Below are 14,737 nucleotides of genomic sequence, written 5' to 3'. Positions count from 1 at the left end.
TGTATAATGTTAATTTTTGACCTTTGAACTCTTTTATCGACTTGAGCGACTATATCTGAAGCAATCAGAAGCCTGTTTATGAAAACGACGAGCCAATGAACACCAAGTTTTCTAATCGACGCATGTGCGTACACCCGCGTGTTGGACATGTGGCTTTTTGTGTAGTGGGACTTTCAAACTCGCAGAACCCATACAACATATTTATATTTGACGATATTTGAAGTGTGACCTTGACCTTTGAGCTAGAGACCTGGATCTTTCGTGTTGCACATCGGCTCATGGTGTTGAACAATTATGCCAAGTTACTTTTAAAAAAGTGTCAATGCATAAGGGAGATACAGACCGGAAAAGGTGTATAATGCTAATTTTTGACCTTTGAACTCTAATATCGAACTGAGCGACTATATCTGAGGCAGTCAGAAGCCTGTTGATGAAAACAACGAGCCAATGAACACCAGGCTTACTAACAGACACATGCGCGTACACCCGCGTGTTGGACCATGTGGCTTTTTTGTGTAGTGGGACTGTCAAACTCGCAGAACCCATGCAACGGATTTATATTTGACGATATTTGAAGTGTGACCTTGACCTTTGAGCTAGAGACCTGGATCTTTCGTGATGCACACCGGCTCATGGTGTTTTAACAATTATGCAAAGTTATTTAAAAACAAAGTGTCAATGCATAAGGGCGATACATTCTGGACAAGCAATCCTGACCCAAAACCTAAACAAACGTATATACAGACACGCAAGTGCAATTGTGGCAACTATATTGAGCTCAATCCCAGCGGCATGACAAAAATTATTCCAATCATACTGGTAAACATTCCCATCAGAAAAAACTAATTGTCAGTGTTTTATTCAACTGCCTCGTCCTTTTAAAATATTACAAACCAGTAACTGTATAGCAAAAAAACATGCTTAGGGTGTGTGCAAATGTATTTTAAACTAACAATTTTAAACTAAAAATGTCTAGACAACTCTTACAAAGTTTCCTCAAGATTTGTCAAACTTGATATTATCTTGAAAAAAAAATGGATCAAAAATGTGTCTTCAAGCATATTTACAATTATTTTTGTAAATTTTTGAACACATTCTAGCTTTTGGACCCACATGGCCCAGATTCCATATTGGTCTTGCCAAAACATTTTCTTCAAGTTTGGACCATACATATGGCAGCTTAAGTTACATATTATAAGCAACTTTTGGAAAGGACACACAATCTCTTTTTTTTTAAATAACAAAAGTTGTGAATCTAAGAAAAACCACAGGAGAAAAAAGAATCTATTTGGAAAAATGTTTCTTCCTAAGTAGTTACAAATAGAGCTTGCTTCTAAAATTCATTTGTGACCTTATGTTCATAACATGTGTTTTAATTATATACCTTAAACTTTACTTAAATTATTTGTAAACTGAATCAGGTATATAAGAAAATAAATAAGGTACATTCCAAAAGCATCGATGAAGCAAAAAGTAAATATTGTATCTAAGCTTTTGTATTAGCATTTTTAACGTTTGATAATATACCAGATTCTTTTCCACCTTTAGACATATACATAGTAAAGTTTCAATTCAACAAATAAAATGCACACACAAAAATTACCACTTGCATACAAACATCACCCATATTTGCCAAGTCACTGTTGCATGAACTTTTCAATGTCCCTCGAAGGTATTCTTATAATGTTCCATCCGAGTACCGGTAGTAAACAACATGTTTTTATTTTTTCTTATGATTCATTGCACTTATTTTCTTAATTATCTTGTCGTTTGACCTTTTCCATATTTTCCCAGTTTTCTTACGACTTTTCTGTTTGGCATCTTCAACCTGCTGTTTCCGCAGACAAATTCCACTTTTTAGATATTCACTAAAGTAAGTTTTTATTTCCTCCGTTTCTACCTCTGTGAATTTCTGACGTTTGCAGCCTTTTTGGGGGGGCTTCCTTTTTCTCTTTCCCTCAAATTCCTCTTCATCTCCATTTGATATAGTGTGGTCATCTTCGTCCATGCTTCTGAAAAAGTTACAAAGAATATTTTTCAAATAGAAGCAAGCAACACTAATTCAAAACTTATTACAAAATGTATAGTCCTTATTTCTGACAACACACACTACAGTGGCGATAATTAAATCAAAAGGACACCGAGGATTCTGCTATTTTGGTCTTCTCAGATGAGCTTGTTCAGCATAAATTTCCAAAACATTACCAAAACGCAACCTATTGTCTAAAAGACAAGATTCATATCAAATATCTAAGCCCTAGTTCTTGCTCTATCAGAAAATGAGTTTTCTCTATGCTCACAATGAGCATTTTGTAATCAGGTGCGCTGAAAAGTAGTACTGAGATCTTAGAAAGCCATTCGAAAAGGTAAGAAAAGTAAAAACACTGGAAAACACTTGGGATATTAAAGTACATTGTTTCAATTTTTTTTTAATTTAACTTACCCATAGCCATCTGGGGCATCAAGACTTGTGTGCTCAGCATCGACTTCTGCTTGACTTTCTGCTCTATTTTCATTACAACATGTCTCTGGACCAGATGTTAAAATGTCTGAAAACATTCATCAACTGTTTATAATGTGTACTGTTAACAGTAAATGCACCTACATATTTATCGGATTTTCATCAATTTCATAATCAAGCATCTGCCATGTACAATAAAACAACAGTCTACATTATAGCAGGGCCACTATGGGCTGAAAAGGGATATAGATATACAGCCTGCAAATTTAATAATTTGATTGGCTGATAAGGTAGGTCCAAACAATAATATAGATTTCAGCAAGAAACTCCGGGTAATGCCATTTTGTTTTAAGTCAGTCTGAATCTATTCTAGTATTAAATAAGAAAGTAAATGTGAAATGTTATACATACATGTAGATATTTAAATAACATCATTAATAAGTAAGTGTTTGATATTGGCCCTGTTATTTGTCCTCGGGTCAGTCTTATTGGCCCTCTGACTTGGGCGAATACGACTGCCCTCGGTAAAATAACAGTTGAGACCAATATCAAATCACTTAATCATCAACAATTAGTCAAAATCAGTGCTAAGAAAATGTATATATATATATTAGATATAAGACATTTATGAAAGAAAAATATACACATACATGTGTTGTCCTAGAAAAACATTTAACATTTTGCATTTAACTGCTAAATCTGGTACTTACAAAACTTTTATTATTCAATCATTATATTAAATAGTTAAATGTGCTTTTAGTTTATAATTTTTATACCATTAGAACACTGAATCTAATTTAATTATAATTGATTAAAACAAGATCACCGCATAACGGGTGCCAACGCTCGGCTGCGGATGCAGTATTGAATAAATGAAAGCTTGTCAGATTTTAATTTTTTTGAAGGTCACAGTGATCTTGACCTTTGACCTTGTGACCCAAAAATGGGTGTGACATGTAAAACTCAGCAAGGTGCATCTAAATATGAAGTTTTAAAGTTGTAGGTGGAAGCACTTTGATAATAGAGCAAATTGTCAAGGTTTTAGCACCAGGCGGACGGTAGACAGCAGACGCCGAACAAAGAGCTGGCTGTGACAATAACTTGGGTTTTCTACGAAAACAGCAGAGCTAAAAATCATCAAAAATACCTTCAAAAGGAATGCTCCCAATTTCATCAAGGCTCTTTCCTACAAACTTTTCTGTAAGGTCCATGTCTTGCATCAGCAATACTTTGCTGATTTTGACTCTTTCAATGAAGCTAGACATTTGCCTGTAGTGGTCCAAGCGCACTCTCGTTGTATGACCCAGGTGGCTACACAGCCATTGTAGCTTGTTTGGTTTCAAGTTTATCACCTGAAAATAATATTATGATCAGAAATTGCAATCATCAATCATTGTTTAATGAACTGCACTTTGGTTCTCATTACTTTTTGGGCTGATAGGAAGGCTTGTTATTGTGTAATTCATTTAATATGGGAAGGTGAAAAGTCATTCTGGCATAAAAGAAAAGTTCCTGCATTCATAAGTCTAAGAAATTGTGTATTGTGCTTAAAAAATAAAATAAACAAAAGATGTGTTTGTCAGAAACACAATGACCCCTATTGCACCGCTTTGAGGCCATATATTTGACATTTGACCTTTCATCACTCAAAATGTGCAGCTCTATGAGATACACATGCATGCCAAATATCAAGTTGCCATCTTCAATATTTCAAAAGATATGACCAAGGTTAAAGTTTCAACGACGCTTTGAAGCCATTTATTTGATCAAGTGGTTATCTTCAATATTACAAAAGTTGTTCATTATTGCAAAAGTTTAACCAAGGTTAAAGTTTTCAACAGAATGACAGACAGACAGGCGAAAAACAATATACCCCCGATCCTTCGATCCGAGCATAATAATCCACTGTTAAATTTAAATGAGTTCCAAACCCACAAAGTACAAGATATAATCTTTACCTGGCTCAATGTTGCAGTTGTTTCCTAAGGTTCACCTCCTGACTGACTGTGTGTGATGTATCTTGACGTTCTGATGAGCAAACCTCTTGACTGGCTGTAGGGGATGTATCTTTATGTGCTGATGGCCAAACCTCTTGACTAGCTGTGGGTGATGTATCTTGACCTGCCGATGAGCAAACCTCTTGACTGGCTGTGGGTAATGTATCTTGACGTTCTGATGGCCAAACCTCTTGACTGACTGTGGGTGATGTTTCTTTACGTGCTGAAGACCGAACCTCTTGACTGGCTGTGGGTGATGAATCTTGACCTCCTGATGAGCACACCTCTTGACCAGCTGTGGGCGATGTATCTTGACCTGATGATGAGCACACCTATTTACTGGCTGTGGGTGATGTATCTTGACCTACATTCTGATTTGAAGGGATAAAATTATTAACAAAAAATAATAAAATGCCAGCGTTTCGGTCAATGATGTGCAGACTAATGAATTATAAAATCAAAAACACAGAAAAGGTGAAAATAATCACATACACAAACATTATGCGTATAGGTAAAGCCAAAATTGTTAATATGTTTGTACACACATTTTGAATTGAAATCAAAGAAAAATGAATAGTTTAAAAACGTGTTACTTTGCAGTAAATGTTGTGGATTTTCAATTCATTTTAGTCAGTTTGTAATACTGAACATCATTTAAGAAGGCCTCAAAGTTCTTTGGTTGTTTCTGTAAAGCCACTGAAATGATTTTTTTTTATATTTGATTATATGACTTTTTGTGTCATTAATAGGCATGATTTGTGTATATGAACTACATCACTAGTGTATTTTTTATCCCTATTGCTAATGTGTCTTTAATAACAATCTAGCAACTGTCATGTCCATAACTTGTGTGACTATAATGTCCAAAAGTTGTGTGACTTAACTGTCCATAACCTTAGTGACTGCCAAGTCCATAAATTGTGAGACTTTAATGTCAATAATCTAAGTAACTGTCATGTCCATAACTTGTGTGACTGTCATGTCTGTAAGTTGTGTGACTTAATTGTCCATAACATAAGTGACTGTCATGTCCATAAATTGCGTGACTTTAATATTAATATTCTAATTAACTGGAAAGTCCATAACTTGTGTGACTGTCATGTCCATAAGTTGTGTGACTTATTTATCCATAACATAAGTGACTATCATGTCCATAAATTGCGTGACTTTAATTTTTAAACTATGAAACTGTCATGTCGATAACTTGTGTGACTTTAACGTCCATAACATAAGTGACTGTCGTGTCCATAAATTGTGTAACTTTAATATTAATAAACTAAGTAACTGACATGTCCCTAACTTGTGTGACTGTAATGTCCGTAAGTTGTGTGACTAAATTGTCCATAACCAAAGTGGCTGTCATGTCCATAAATTGTGTGACTTTAACTTTATTAAACTATGTAACTAGCATGTCCATAATTTGTGTGACTTTAACGTCCATCACCTAAGTGACTGTCATGTCCATAAATTGTGTGAGTTTAATGTTAAAAATCTAAGTAACTGTAATGACCGTAAGTTGTGTCACTGTAATGTCCATAAGTTGTGTGACTTAATTGTCCATAACCTATGTGACTGTCATGTCCATAAATTGTGTGACTTTAATGTTAATAATCTAAGTAACTGTAATGACCGTAAGTTGTGTCACTGTAATGTCCGTAAGTTGTGTGACTTAATTGTCCATAACCTAAGGGACTGTCATGTCAATAAATTGTGTGACTTTAATATTAATAAACTTAGTAACTGACATGTCCCTTACTTGTGTGACTGTAATGTCCGTAAGTTGTGTGACTTAATTGTCCATAACCTAAGTGGCTGTCATGTCCATAAATTGTGGGACTTTAATTTTATTAAACTATGTAACTGGCATGTCCATAATTTGTGTGACTTTAACGTCCATAACCTAAGTGACTGTCATGTCCATAAATTGTGTGACTTTAATGTTAATAATCTAAGTAACTGTAATGACCGTAAATTGTGTCACTGTAATGTCCGTAAGTTGTGTGACTTAATTGTCCATAACCTAAGGGACTGTCATGTCCATAAATTGTGTGACTTTAATGTTAATAATCTAAGTAACTGTAATGACCGTAAGTTGTGTCACTGTAATGTCCGTAAGTTGTGTGACTTAATTGTCCATAACCTAAGGGACTGTCATGTCCATAAATTGTGTGACTTTAATGTTAATAATTTAAGTAACTGTAATCACCGTAAGTTGTGTCACTGTAATGTCCATAAGTTGTGTGACTTAATTGTCCATAATCTAAGTGACTGTCATGTCCATAAATTGTGTGACTTAAATTTTATTAAACTAAGTAACTGTTATGTCTATAACTTGTATGACTTTAAAGTCCATAACCTAAGTGACTGTAATGTCCATAAATTTTGTGACTTTAATGTTAATAATCTAAGTAACTGTAATGTCCGTAAGTTGTGTGACTGTCATGTCCATAAATTGTGTGACTTTAATTTTATTAAACTGCCATGTCCATAATGTGTGTGACTTTAACGTCCATAACCTAAGTGACTATTATGTCCATTAATTGTGTGACTTTAATTTTATTAAACTGGCCAACTGTCATGTCCATAACGCAGGTGTGACGTGTGACTTTAACGTCCATAACCTAAGTGACTGTCATGTCCATAAATTGTGTGACTTTAATTTTAATAATCTAAGTAACTGTCATGTCCATAACGTGTGTAACTGTACTGATCATCAAGTGAGTTATTGTTGAAATCAAGTATAAGTGTTAAAATAATATCAGACGCCAATTTATAATTTGGAAACTTAACATGGACAATCTAAAGCCAACTCCTATATACCTCCCTTCAATCTTTGAATAATGAATAACTCTGAACGTAATTAGGTGCACTCCAGACCCGGGGGGTAAACTTCCTATATACGGTATACAGGGGTGTGCCGATTTTTTGGGGTGTGTTTTTCGACTAAAATTATAAATATGGGTATGGTTTTGAGCATCTAAGTATAGATATGGGTAATGAAATCAGAAATTTGCTTGTATATAAATGCATATAGATTTGAAAGTATCAGTATCAAAATGGGAATGATAAATGTCATTCTTGTACATAAATGGGTATCAATCAGTAGCGAGAAAGATGCAGAAACTTGACTTGATATGTTGCTTGATCGAACAAGATGATACTGTGACGTCATATATTAACATACGTCATAATTAAGTGACGAAATCGTTACATTATCTAAAAGTGCCGGGAAAAGTGCAGTTTCTGCAAATGATTTATGAAAATTGTGTTGGAATTTGACGACTGTCAAAATAACCGACTTTATGCTACATGTGTACACGGAATAATACTCTGCCATGGTGACATCATGAATAATTATATATTTTTTGTAGAAAATTTTGATTATGTGTGGAATCATGAAATCGTTATCACAGGCTTTGAAAGCAAATTAAGAAAACAATTAATTTCCAATCATACGTAAGAACGCTCTTTATAATATATCAAAACAACATAAATATTTGCATAATTCAATAAGTATACAATATTGATATGATAGAGATTAAAATTCTAGAATGAAATGTGACCACTTTATCAAATTCTAGTACTGAAATGGGTCCAGTTTATCAAAATTCTTGTATTGAAATGGGTCCACTTTATCAACAGTGTCGTATACAAATGGGTCTGCTTTAAAAAAAATCTTGTATCAAAGTGGGTCTACTTTATCAGAGTTGGGTCACATTTCGGAAGTCTCAGCGGGACACTCCTACCCTAAAATTTGGGAAGTTACTGAAGGTTGGTGGCTCTACCCAAACGCACAAACCAAATACATAACGAATAAACAATCCCACAATAAAAGTATTTCAGGGCGTTTTTCAAGAGAATGTAAAACTACCCATACCACTGGAATTAAAACAAGAGCACCGCATAACGGGTGCCAACGCTCGGCTGCGGGTGCAGTTTTAAATAAAAGATTGTCAGAATTTTTTTTTTAGAGGTTACAGTGACCTTGACCTCTGACCTAGTGACCCCAAAAATGGATGTTGCGTATAGAACTCCTAAAGGTGCACCTACAAATGAAGTTTCAAAGTTGTAGGTTGAAGCACTTTGACTTTAGAGACAAATGTCAAGGTTTTAGCACGACGCGGACGGCAGACAGCGGACGATCAGCTGGCTATGACAATACCTCGGTATTTCTCCAAAAACAGCCAAGCTAAAAATCAGCTCAATATCAGTAGTTTGAAAGAATTGTTTGTATTTGCAATCCTGTGGTATTATCCACACATGTTGATTTGTAGAAAGCAACAAGACTGCTTTACTTTCCAACTGATAATTTTATATCCTTAGGAAAAATTACAGTTCACTCAGTCTTTTATTTATCAATTTGCACCATCTTAATTTTTTACATTGATCATAGTGTGAAAATGCACAGAACTTAAACCAGCATTGAATATTCCAATAAAAGTTAAACATTTTATAAACACAATAACTATAATATTTTCTCTTCTAGTATTTGCATTGGTCGACCATCAAGGCTGTAAATATGGCTGAAAAAAGGCCCTGCATTTACCTCAGAGTTATTTACAAACAAAATGTTCATGCAAGTACATTGTGTGTTTGTGTTGAATGTAAAATTTATATTTACATGTATATTTATTTAAGTAATAACTTTCAACTGCAAATTATATAGCAGCAATGCACCAGCTACTCACATAAAAACAAAATGAACACTGTCAAAGAAAACTAAACAGTTCTGTTCCTCTTGTTTTATAAACTCATATTTTTTTAATAGTTCATCTAGTGACAAACTTTACCCAGATTTAAACTTAACCTAGATATCATTACACGACCCTAATAACATTTCAAGGGACGGGGGCCCTCATGTAGGGGAATTTAACATTGTTTTCAAGAAAAAGGGGAAATTGTTTTAGCTTTATGTTCAATTAATGTTGTTCAAATAAAAGATATCCAACTTCACATTTTATGCAATCTTTATAATCGCCAATGCATCTTTAAAAGAAAATAAGAAAATCCTATAATATGTTTCACTGAAAACAGTGTAATGATCAACGCTTTTGCTTGAGCAATACACATTTATTTGCTCGTAAGATGTAAAACTTAAACATGTAGTCAGCCAACACATGGTTTCCCTGGAAAAGCCACATTTTAAGACACACTGGTAATGGTAACAATTGACAGATAGCTAGTTTCTTCGGCACCTGGTTACTTCGGCATCGTAATTAAATGCCACTTTGGCATTCGGGTTTGACCAGTTCGGCATTTACAGTTTGTCTAATCTAATTAAAATCTTATTATGGTGGCTGCCGCCCCACAACGCCGCTTTACTTTTTTTCCATATAAAAAAAATTGCTGCAGCAAAATTGTTTACAAACAAAATGGCGGCGTCTTTTGAACGTTGCTAACGACGAGCAGGTGCGCGTGAAAAAACAGCGAAATTATTAACAACTATTGAAAGCAATGTGCGTTTACTCTTTTAAAATTAGTTGTGCTTATGGCATATTGGATGTAAAAAAAATGAGACACAAATTAAATATTGCATTTCCCGATCACTGTGTGGCCAATAAAACATTTCAAAATGACCTTATTTATTCCTGTTTTCATTGCTTAAACTGGGTGCCATAAGTCATTCACAAAAAGAAAACATCTAAATGAATTATACATATAGAAAGAAAACATACGAAACTTACCTCACATAATTGGTTCTATAAAATATAAATCCGTTATGTTGGTTTCTGCCACGTTTAAAACAGTCCCACTACACACAAAAGCCACATGTCCATCACGCGGGAGAACTCAGGTGCACGCGCATGCGTCGATTAGAAAGCCTGGTGTTCATTGGCTCGTCTTTTTTATAAACAGGCTTCTGATTGCCTCAAATATAGACGCTCAAACTTTCACGGACACTTGCAAAAATAAAAGTTACGGTCTCGTCCATCGCATAGACAGTTTTACATGGACATCCTTTGGACACATTTTGGACAAAAACGTTGTGCGACTTCTCCAGATAGGTTTAAAGTTGCACAAGACACATTTTGACAAACTTTGGGCAAATGTATTGTGCGACTAGTCGCACAATGAAATTAAGACACACAATGTATATCTAGGCATAAAAAAAGTTGCACAATGTATCATTCATGAGAACGGACAGCCGGACGGACGGACAACACCAAAACAATATCCCTCCGCCTCTGGCGGGGGATAAAAATTGCAATGCATAAAAACAAAAACCCTACACTTAATTTTTTTTTTAGCATTATACAATATATCAAGGAATTTGCATCCATCGATCATAAACAAAATTTATTTGGCAGAGAATATCCATTAAACAAGTTTGCTTGTTATTATTATAAGGCTGTGGGTGGAAGCCATACCCTAGTGTCAGAGTTGAAAATTAGAACCACCTATCACTGAGAATTCCTTTACATTAAGCTCTCCCAATATTTGGTGCCGGTTATTTTTTTTTTACTTGGTATCCCTTCCTCTGCCGCTGACACCAAAATAATGTTTATAGTGATTAATGTCAGCATAGGTGTCACAAAGTCTTTCCAGGCGACTATAATGATCATTAAATCAAGATTTAGATCCTCACTAAACGAGACTGGATCTCTCATCATTTTCCATTTTAATTTGTAATTTGATTTTAGAGAAACAGCAGACTGTAAGAAACCCATTAATTTTCTTTAATTTAAGAACAAGAGAGGTTTTTAAAACATGTATGTCACCCAATTTGAAGCAAAGTCGTACCCATGACATTTACCTTAGATCTCTTGTGTTTAAAATCATAAGGGATAATTCTTTTGTGAAGACTAACCAACCGTAGCAAGAATTAGAGCCGCGCTCTGTGAAAAGGGGATTAAATGCATGTGCATAAAGTGTCTTTCTAGACCAGCCTGTACAGTCTGCACAGGCTAATCAGGGACGACACTTTCAGCCTAAACTTGATTTTTGCTAAGAAGATACTTTATGTAAACAAAAAATACCATAAAAGCGGAAAGTACCATCCCTGATAAGCCTGTGCAGTCTGCGCAGGCTTATCTTGGAGGACACTTTAAGCACATTCATTAAACCCCCTTTTCACAGAGCATGGCCCATTTATATGATACAAAGAATTTTCATATTATACATATACAATTTCATAATAAAAGCCATTGTTACCTTATTCTTTGATGTGATGACCTAAATTTTAGCAGAAGTCCAGGGCAAGAAATAAGATTTCATGTCCATTAGTTTTCACTACAAGCTTTTTGTAACAATAAGTGTTTCCCCTGTAAAACTAATTGTCAACTAGAGCTTTGTCATAGACATGACGAATGCCCCCACGTCAACTAGAGCTTTGTCACAGACATGACGAATACCCCCACATGCCGCATTAACACAGTATATCATGCAGGTTGTCTTCAAATTAAACACTATGCTCAATGTTTAAAATGCACTAAGTTACCCAGTGACCTAGTTTTTGACGCGGCATGGCCCATGTTCAAACTTTACCTACACATCATCTAGATACAACTTCTGAACAAGTGTGGTAAAGCTTGGATCACAACAAGCAAATTCCTTAAATTGATATCCCCCGCCAATATGCTTCTGGACACAAAAGTTTTATATTTGACACTCAGCTAAAAAAGCATTTTGTTAAGATACAAAGGACCAAAATTGTGAACATAAATATTAACAGATGGTGATTGGATAATTTCGCTGGATTTATGACGTCATTTCGTCGAAATATTGACGTCATTTCCTGCTGTTGATTATAATTGATATTTAATCAATGGGGCTTTAATCAACCGAAATCGCTGTAAAAGTGGGATAAAATGCAATTTGGCATGCATCATCCTCTTATCCATATATATACTCATACCAAGTTTCAATGAAATCCACCAAAGCACTTCCAAGATATGGCTGCCGGACGGACGGAAAGACGGAAGGACGGAAAGACAGACAGACGGACAATGCCAAAACAATATCCCTCCACCTATGAAGGGATTATAACTTGATTTAGAGAGCGGACACCATTCTGAATGTTTAAAACGCACTAAGTGACACTGTGACCTAGTTTTTGACCCGGCATGACCCATTTTCAAACTTGGCCCAGACATCATCTAGATACAACATCTGACCAAGTTTGGTGAAGATCGGATGAAAACATCTTGAATTAGAAAGCGGCCACTTAATACGGACCGACCGACCGACAGACAAGCTCACTCCTATAAACCCCCCTCAACTTCATTTGTGGGGGTATAACAGCGTTATAGATAAGTTTTGACCCATCGGGGTAAATACCCCCACTTTTCAAAGCATGGGGGTAAATGGTCAAATTTTGCCTTGCTTGAAGGGTAATTTGCTTAAAGTAAAACAAGAATATAGCCGGGGTACAGACACGCTACTTTAATCATGTTAAACACAATAAACCATTAACTATGTGTATTAATCCTTCATAGTAGTAGGTTTCTTTAAGTGTTTTTGTTTGTTTTTTTAACTTGTATTGTTGGCAGATTTTACATTTAAGACGAACTTTGTCCTTATCATCCACCACCCTGAGCCAGGGAAAACTTTTTTGCCAACTTTCAACAGTTGTTTTATTAGCGTTTTAGTGTGTCCTTTTTGATTTTGAAAACAGAGGAAATCAAATCATTCAGTATTGGCAGTACAATTTTATTACTCGATACAACTTTTGCAGTATAAAAAGAATCAATTTTACTTTAAGAAGTAATTTGTTATGGCTTCGAAGAAGCCACAGGTACTTGAAAAAAAAAGTTTGGTCCTTATATATATAATAAGAGTAAAGGTATCCATCGATGATTTCACAGGTGTATTGAATAACACAATGCAACAGCATAAACCATCAAACAATGCACACATATGTCGTTGTGGTTGCCAGCAGGAAGGGTCCATCTATCAAACAATGCACACATATGTCCTTGTGGTTGCCAGCAGGAAGGGTCCATCTATCAAACAATGCACACAATTATGTCCTTGTGGTTGCCAGCAGGAAGGGTCCATCTATTTTAAAACACCTTTCATTTGATGAAAATCCACCAAGTTTGTCCAAAACAACTAAAAGTTTCACAAATATGACCCCAAAATGAAAGTGTGTAATTCCGGACGTCCAGCTGTCAGTAATGAATGAAGGTGATTTTCGGTCGATTTTCACAATAAAATAAGAACATTGCTATAAAGTCCACGAATGTTTTTCATTTACTAAGTTTGCCTTCGAACTACAGCGTTCTTAAGTCCCAGTTGAATGGTAAAAAGTCTGAAATTCAGAAGAAACAACACATTTAGTGTACCTTCACTTTCACGACCATCATTTTTAGGCAGAAATCGGTATTACGGACAGAAGACATTTCCATTGATTGAAAATAAAATTGGTAAACTTGTTCTATAATTAACGTCTTATTCAACCAATCAATAACAATATAAAAAGTTAATGCGTTCCATCAATAAAATAGATTCAGTTTGAACATAAAATATAATATTTGGTGTATTTTCTACTTTTTCTATTTTTGTTGTGCCGTAACCAAAGAACGACATAGTTCGATGGCAAACTGAGTAAGTGACAAACGTACGTGGAGTTTATAGCAAAGTTCTTGTTTAAGTGTGAACAATCGACCGAAAATCGCCTTCATTCATTACTGACAGCTGGACGTCCGGAATCACACACTTTCATTTTGGGGTGCTATTTGTGAAACTTTTGGCTGTTTTGGACATACTTGGACGATTTTCATCAAATAAAAGGTGTTTTATCATAGATGGACACTTCCTGCTGGCAACCACAATAACATATGTGTGCATTATGTTTAATCTTTTATGCTGACTTGCATTGTGTTATTCAATACACCTGTGAAATCATCGTTGGATACCTTTTCTCTTATTATAAATATATAAGGACCAACAAATTTTTTACCTGTGGAAGAAGCCATGCTGACCTCTTCATGTAATTTAATAAACACAAAAGCGCTTGAATGTCTGTTAAAAATACTAAATTTACCATGCGTCTAGATGATACAGAGTATAGTCATGCCGACTGGCTAACTATTTCTACAATCCAGCGCACAAATTAGCTCTAATTTTTACGATAACCAGTCTCATATTTTTGCAAAAGACAATCAGCTGTTTTTATTTTTTTTTACAATGTCGCAGAGAATTTACAGCATTTGCGTAAGTCTAGATTGGCTTGCTTAAATGTACGCACTGAAATGATTAATTGAGCGTATCTTGATATTTCTAATGCGTATACTACGCCGATACGCAGCTTATCTAAGATGCTGGTATAATTAATTTT

At 35.1% G+C, this 14,737-nt stretch overlaps 2 protein-coding genes across 2 annotated transcripts in view; both read right to left on the bottom strand.

The window, feature by feature from the left end:
- The window catches only part of LOC127847086 (uncharacterized), a 177,818-nt gene that overhangs the window by 129,084 nt on the left and 33,997 nt on the right, over positions 1 to 14,737 (bottom strand). The gene's annotated exons all lie outside the window — the stretch shown is intronic.
- On the bottom strand, positions 1,498 to 5,017 carry LOC127847085 (uncharacterized). Its single transcript, XM_052378684.1, has 4 exons — positions 4,420 to 5,017; positions 3,609 to 3,813; positions 2,444 to 2,549; positions 1,498 to 2,012 (listed from the first exon to the last, which is right to left on the bottom strand). The coding sequence occupies exons 2-4, from the start codon at positions 3,724 to 3,726 to the stop codon at positions 1,721 to 1,723; spliced, it is 516 nt and encodes a 171-aa protein (XP_052234644.1). The 5' UTR covers positions 3,727 to 3,813; positions 4,420 to 5,017; the 3' UTR covers positions 1,498 to 1,720.

The sequence above is a fragment of the Dreissena polymorpha genome, chromosome 10 (genome assembly GCF_020536995.1).
Source record: "Dreissena polymorpha isolate Duluth1 chromosome 10, UMN_Dpol_1.0, whole genome shotgun sequence".
NCBI classification, from domain to species: domain Eukaryota; kingdom Metazoa; phylum Mollusca; class Bivalvia; order Myida; family Dreissenidae; genus Dreissena; species Dreissena polymorpha.
The sequence above is the reverse complement of the archived record's forward strand: the minus strand, read 5'-3'. Positions and strand labels throughout refer to the sequence as shown.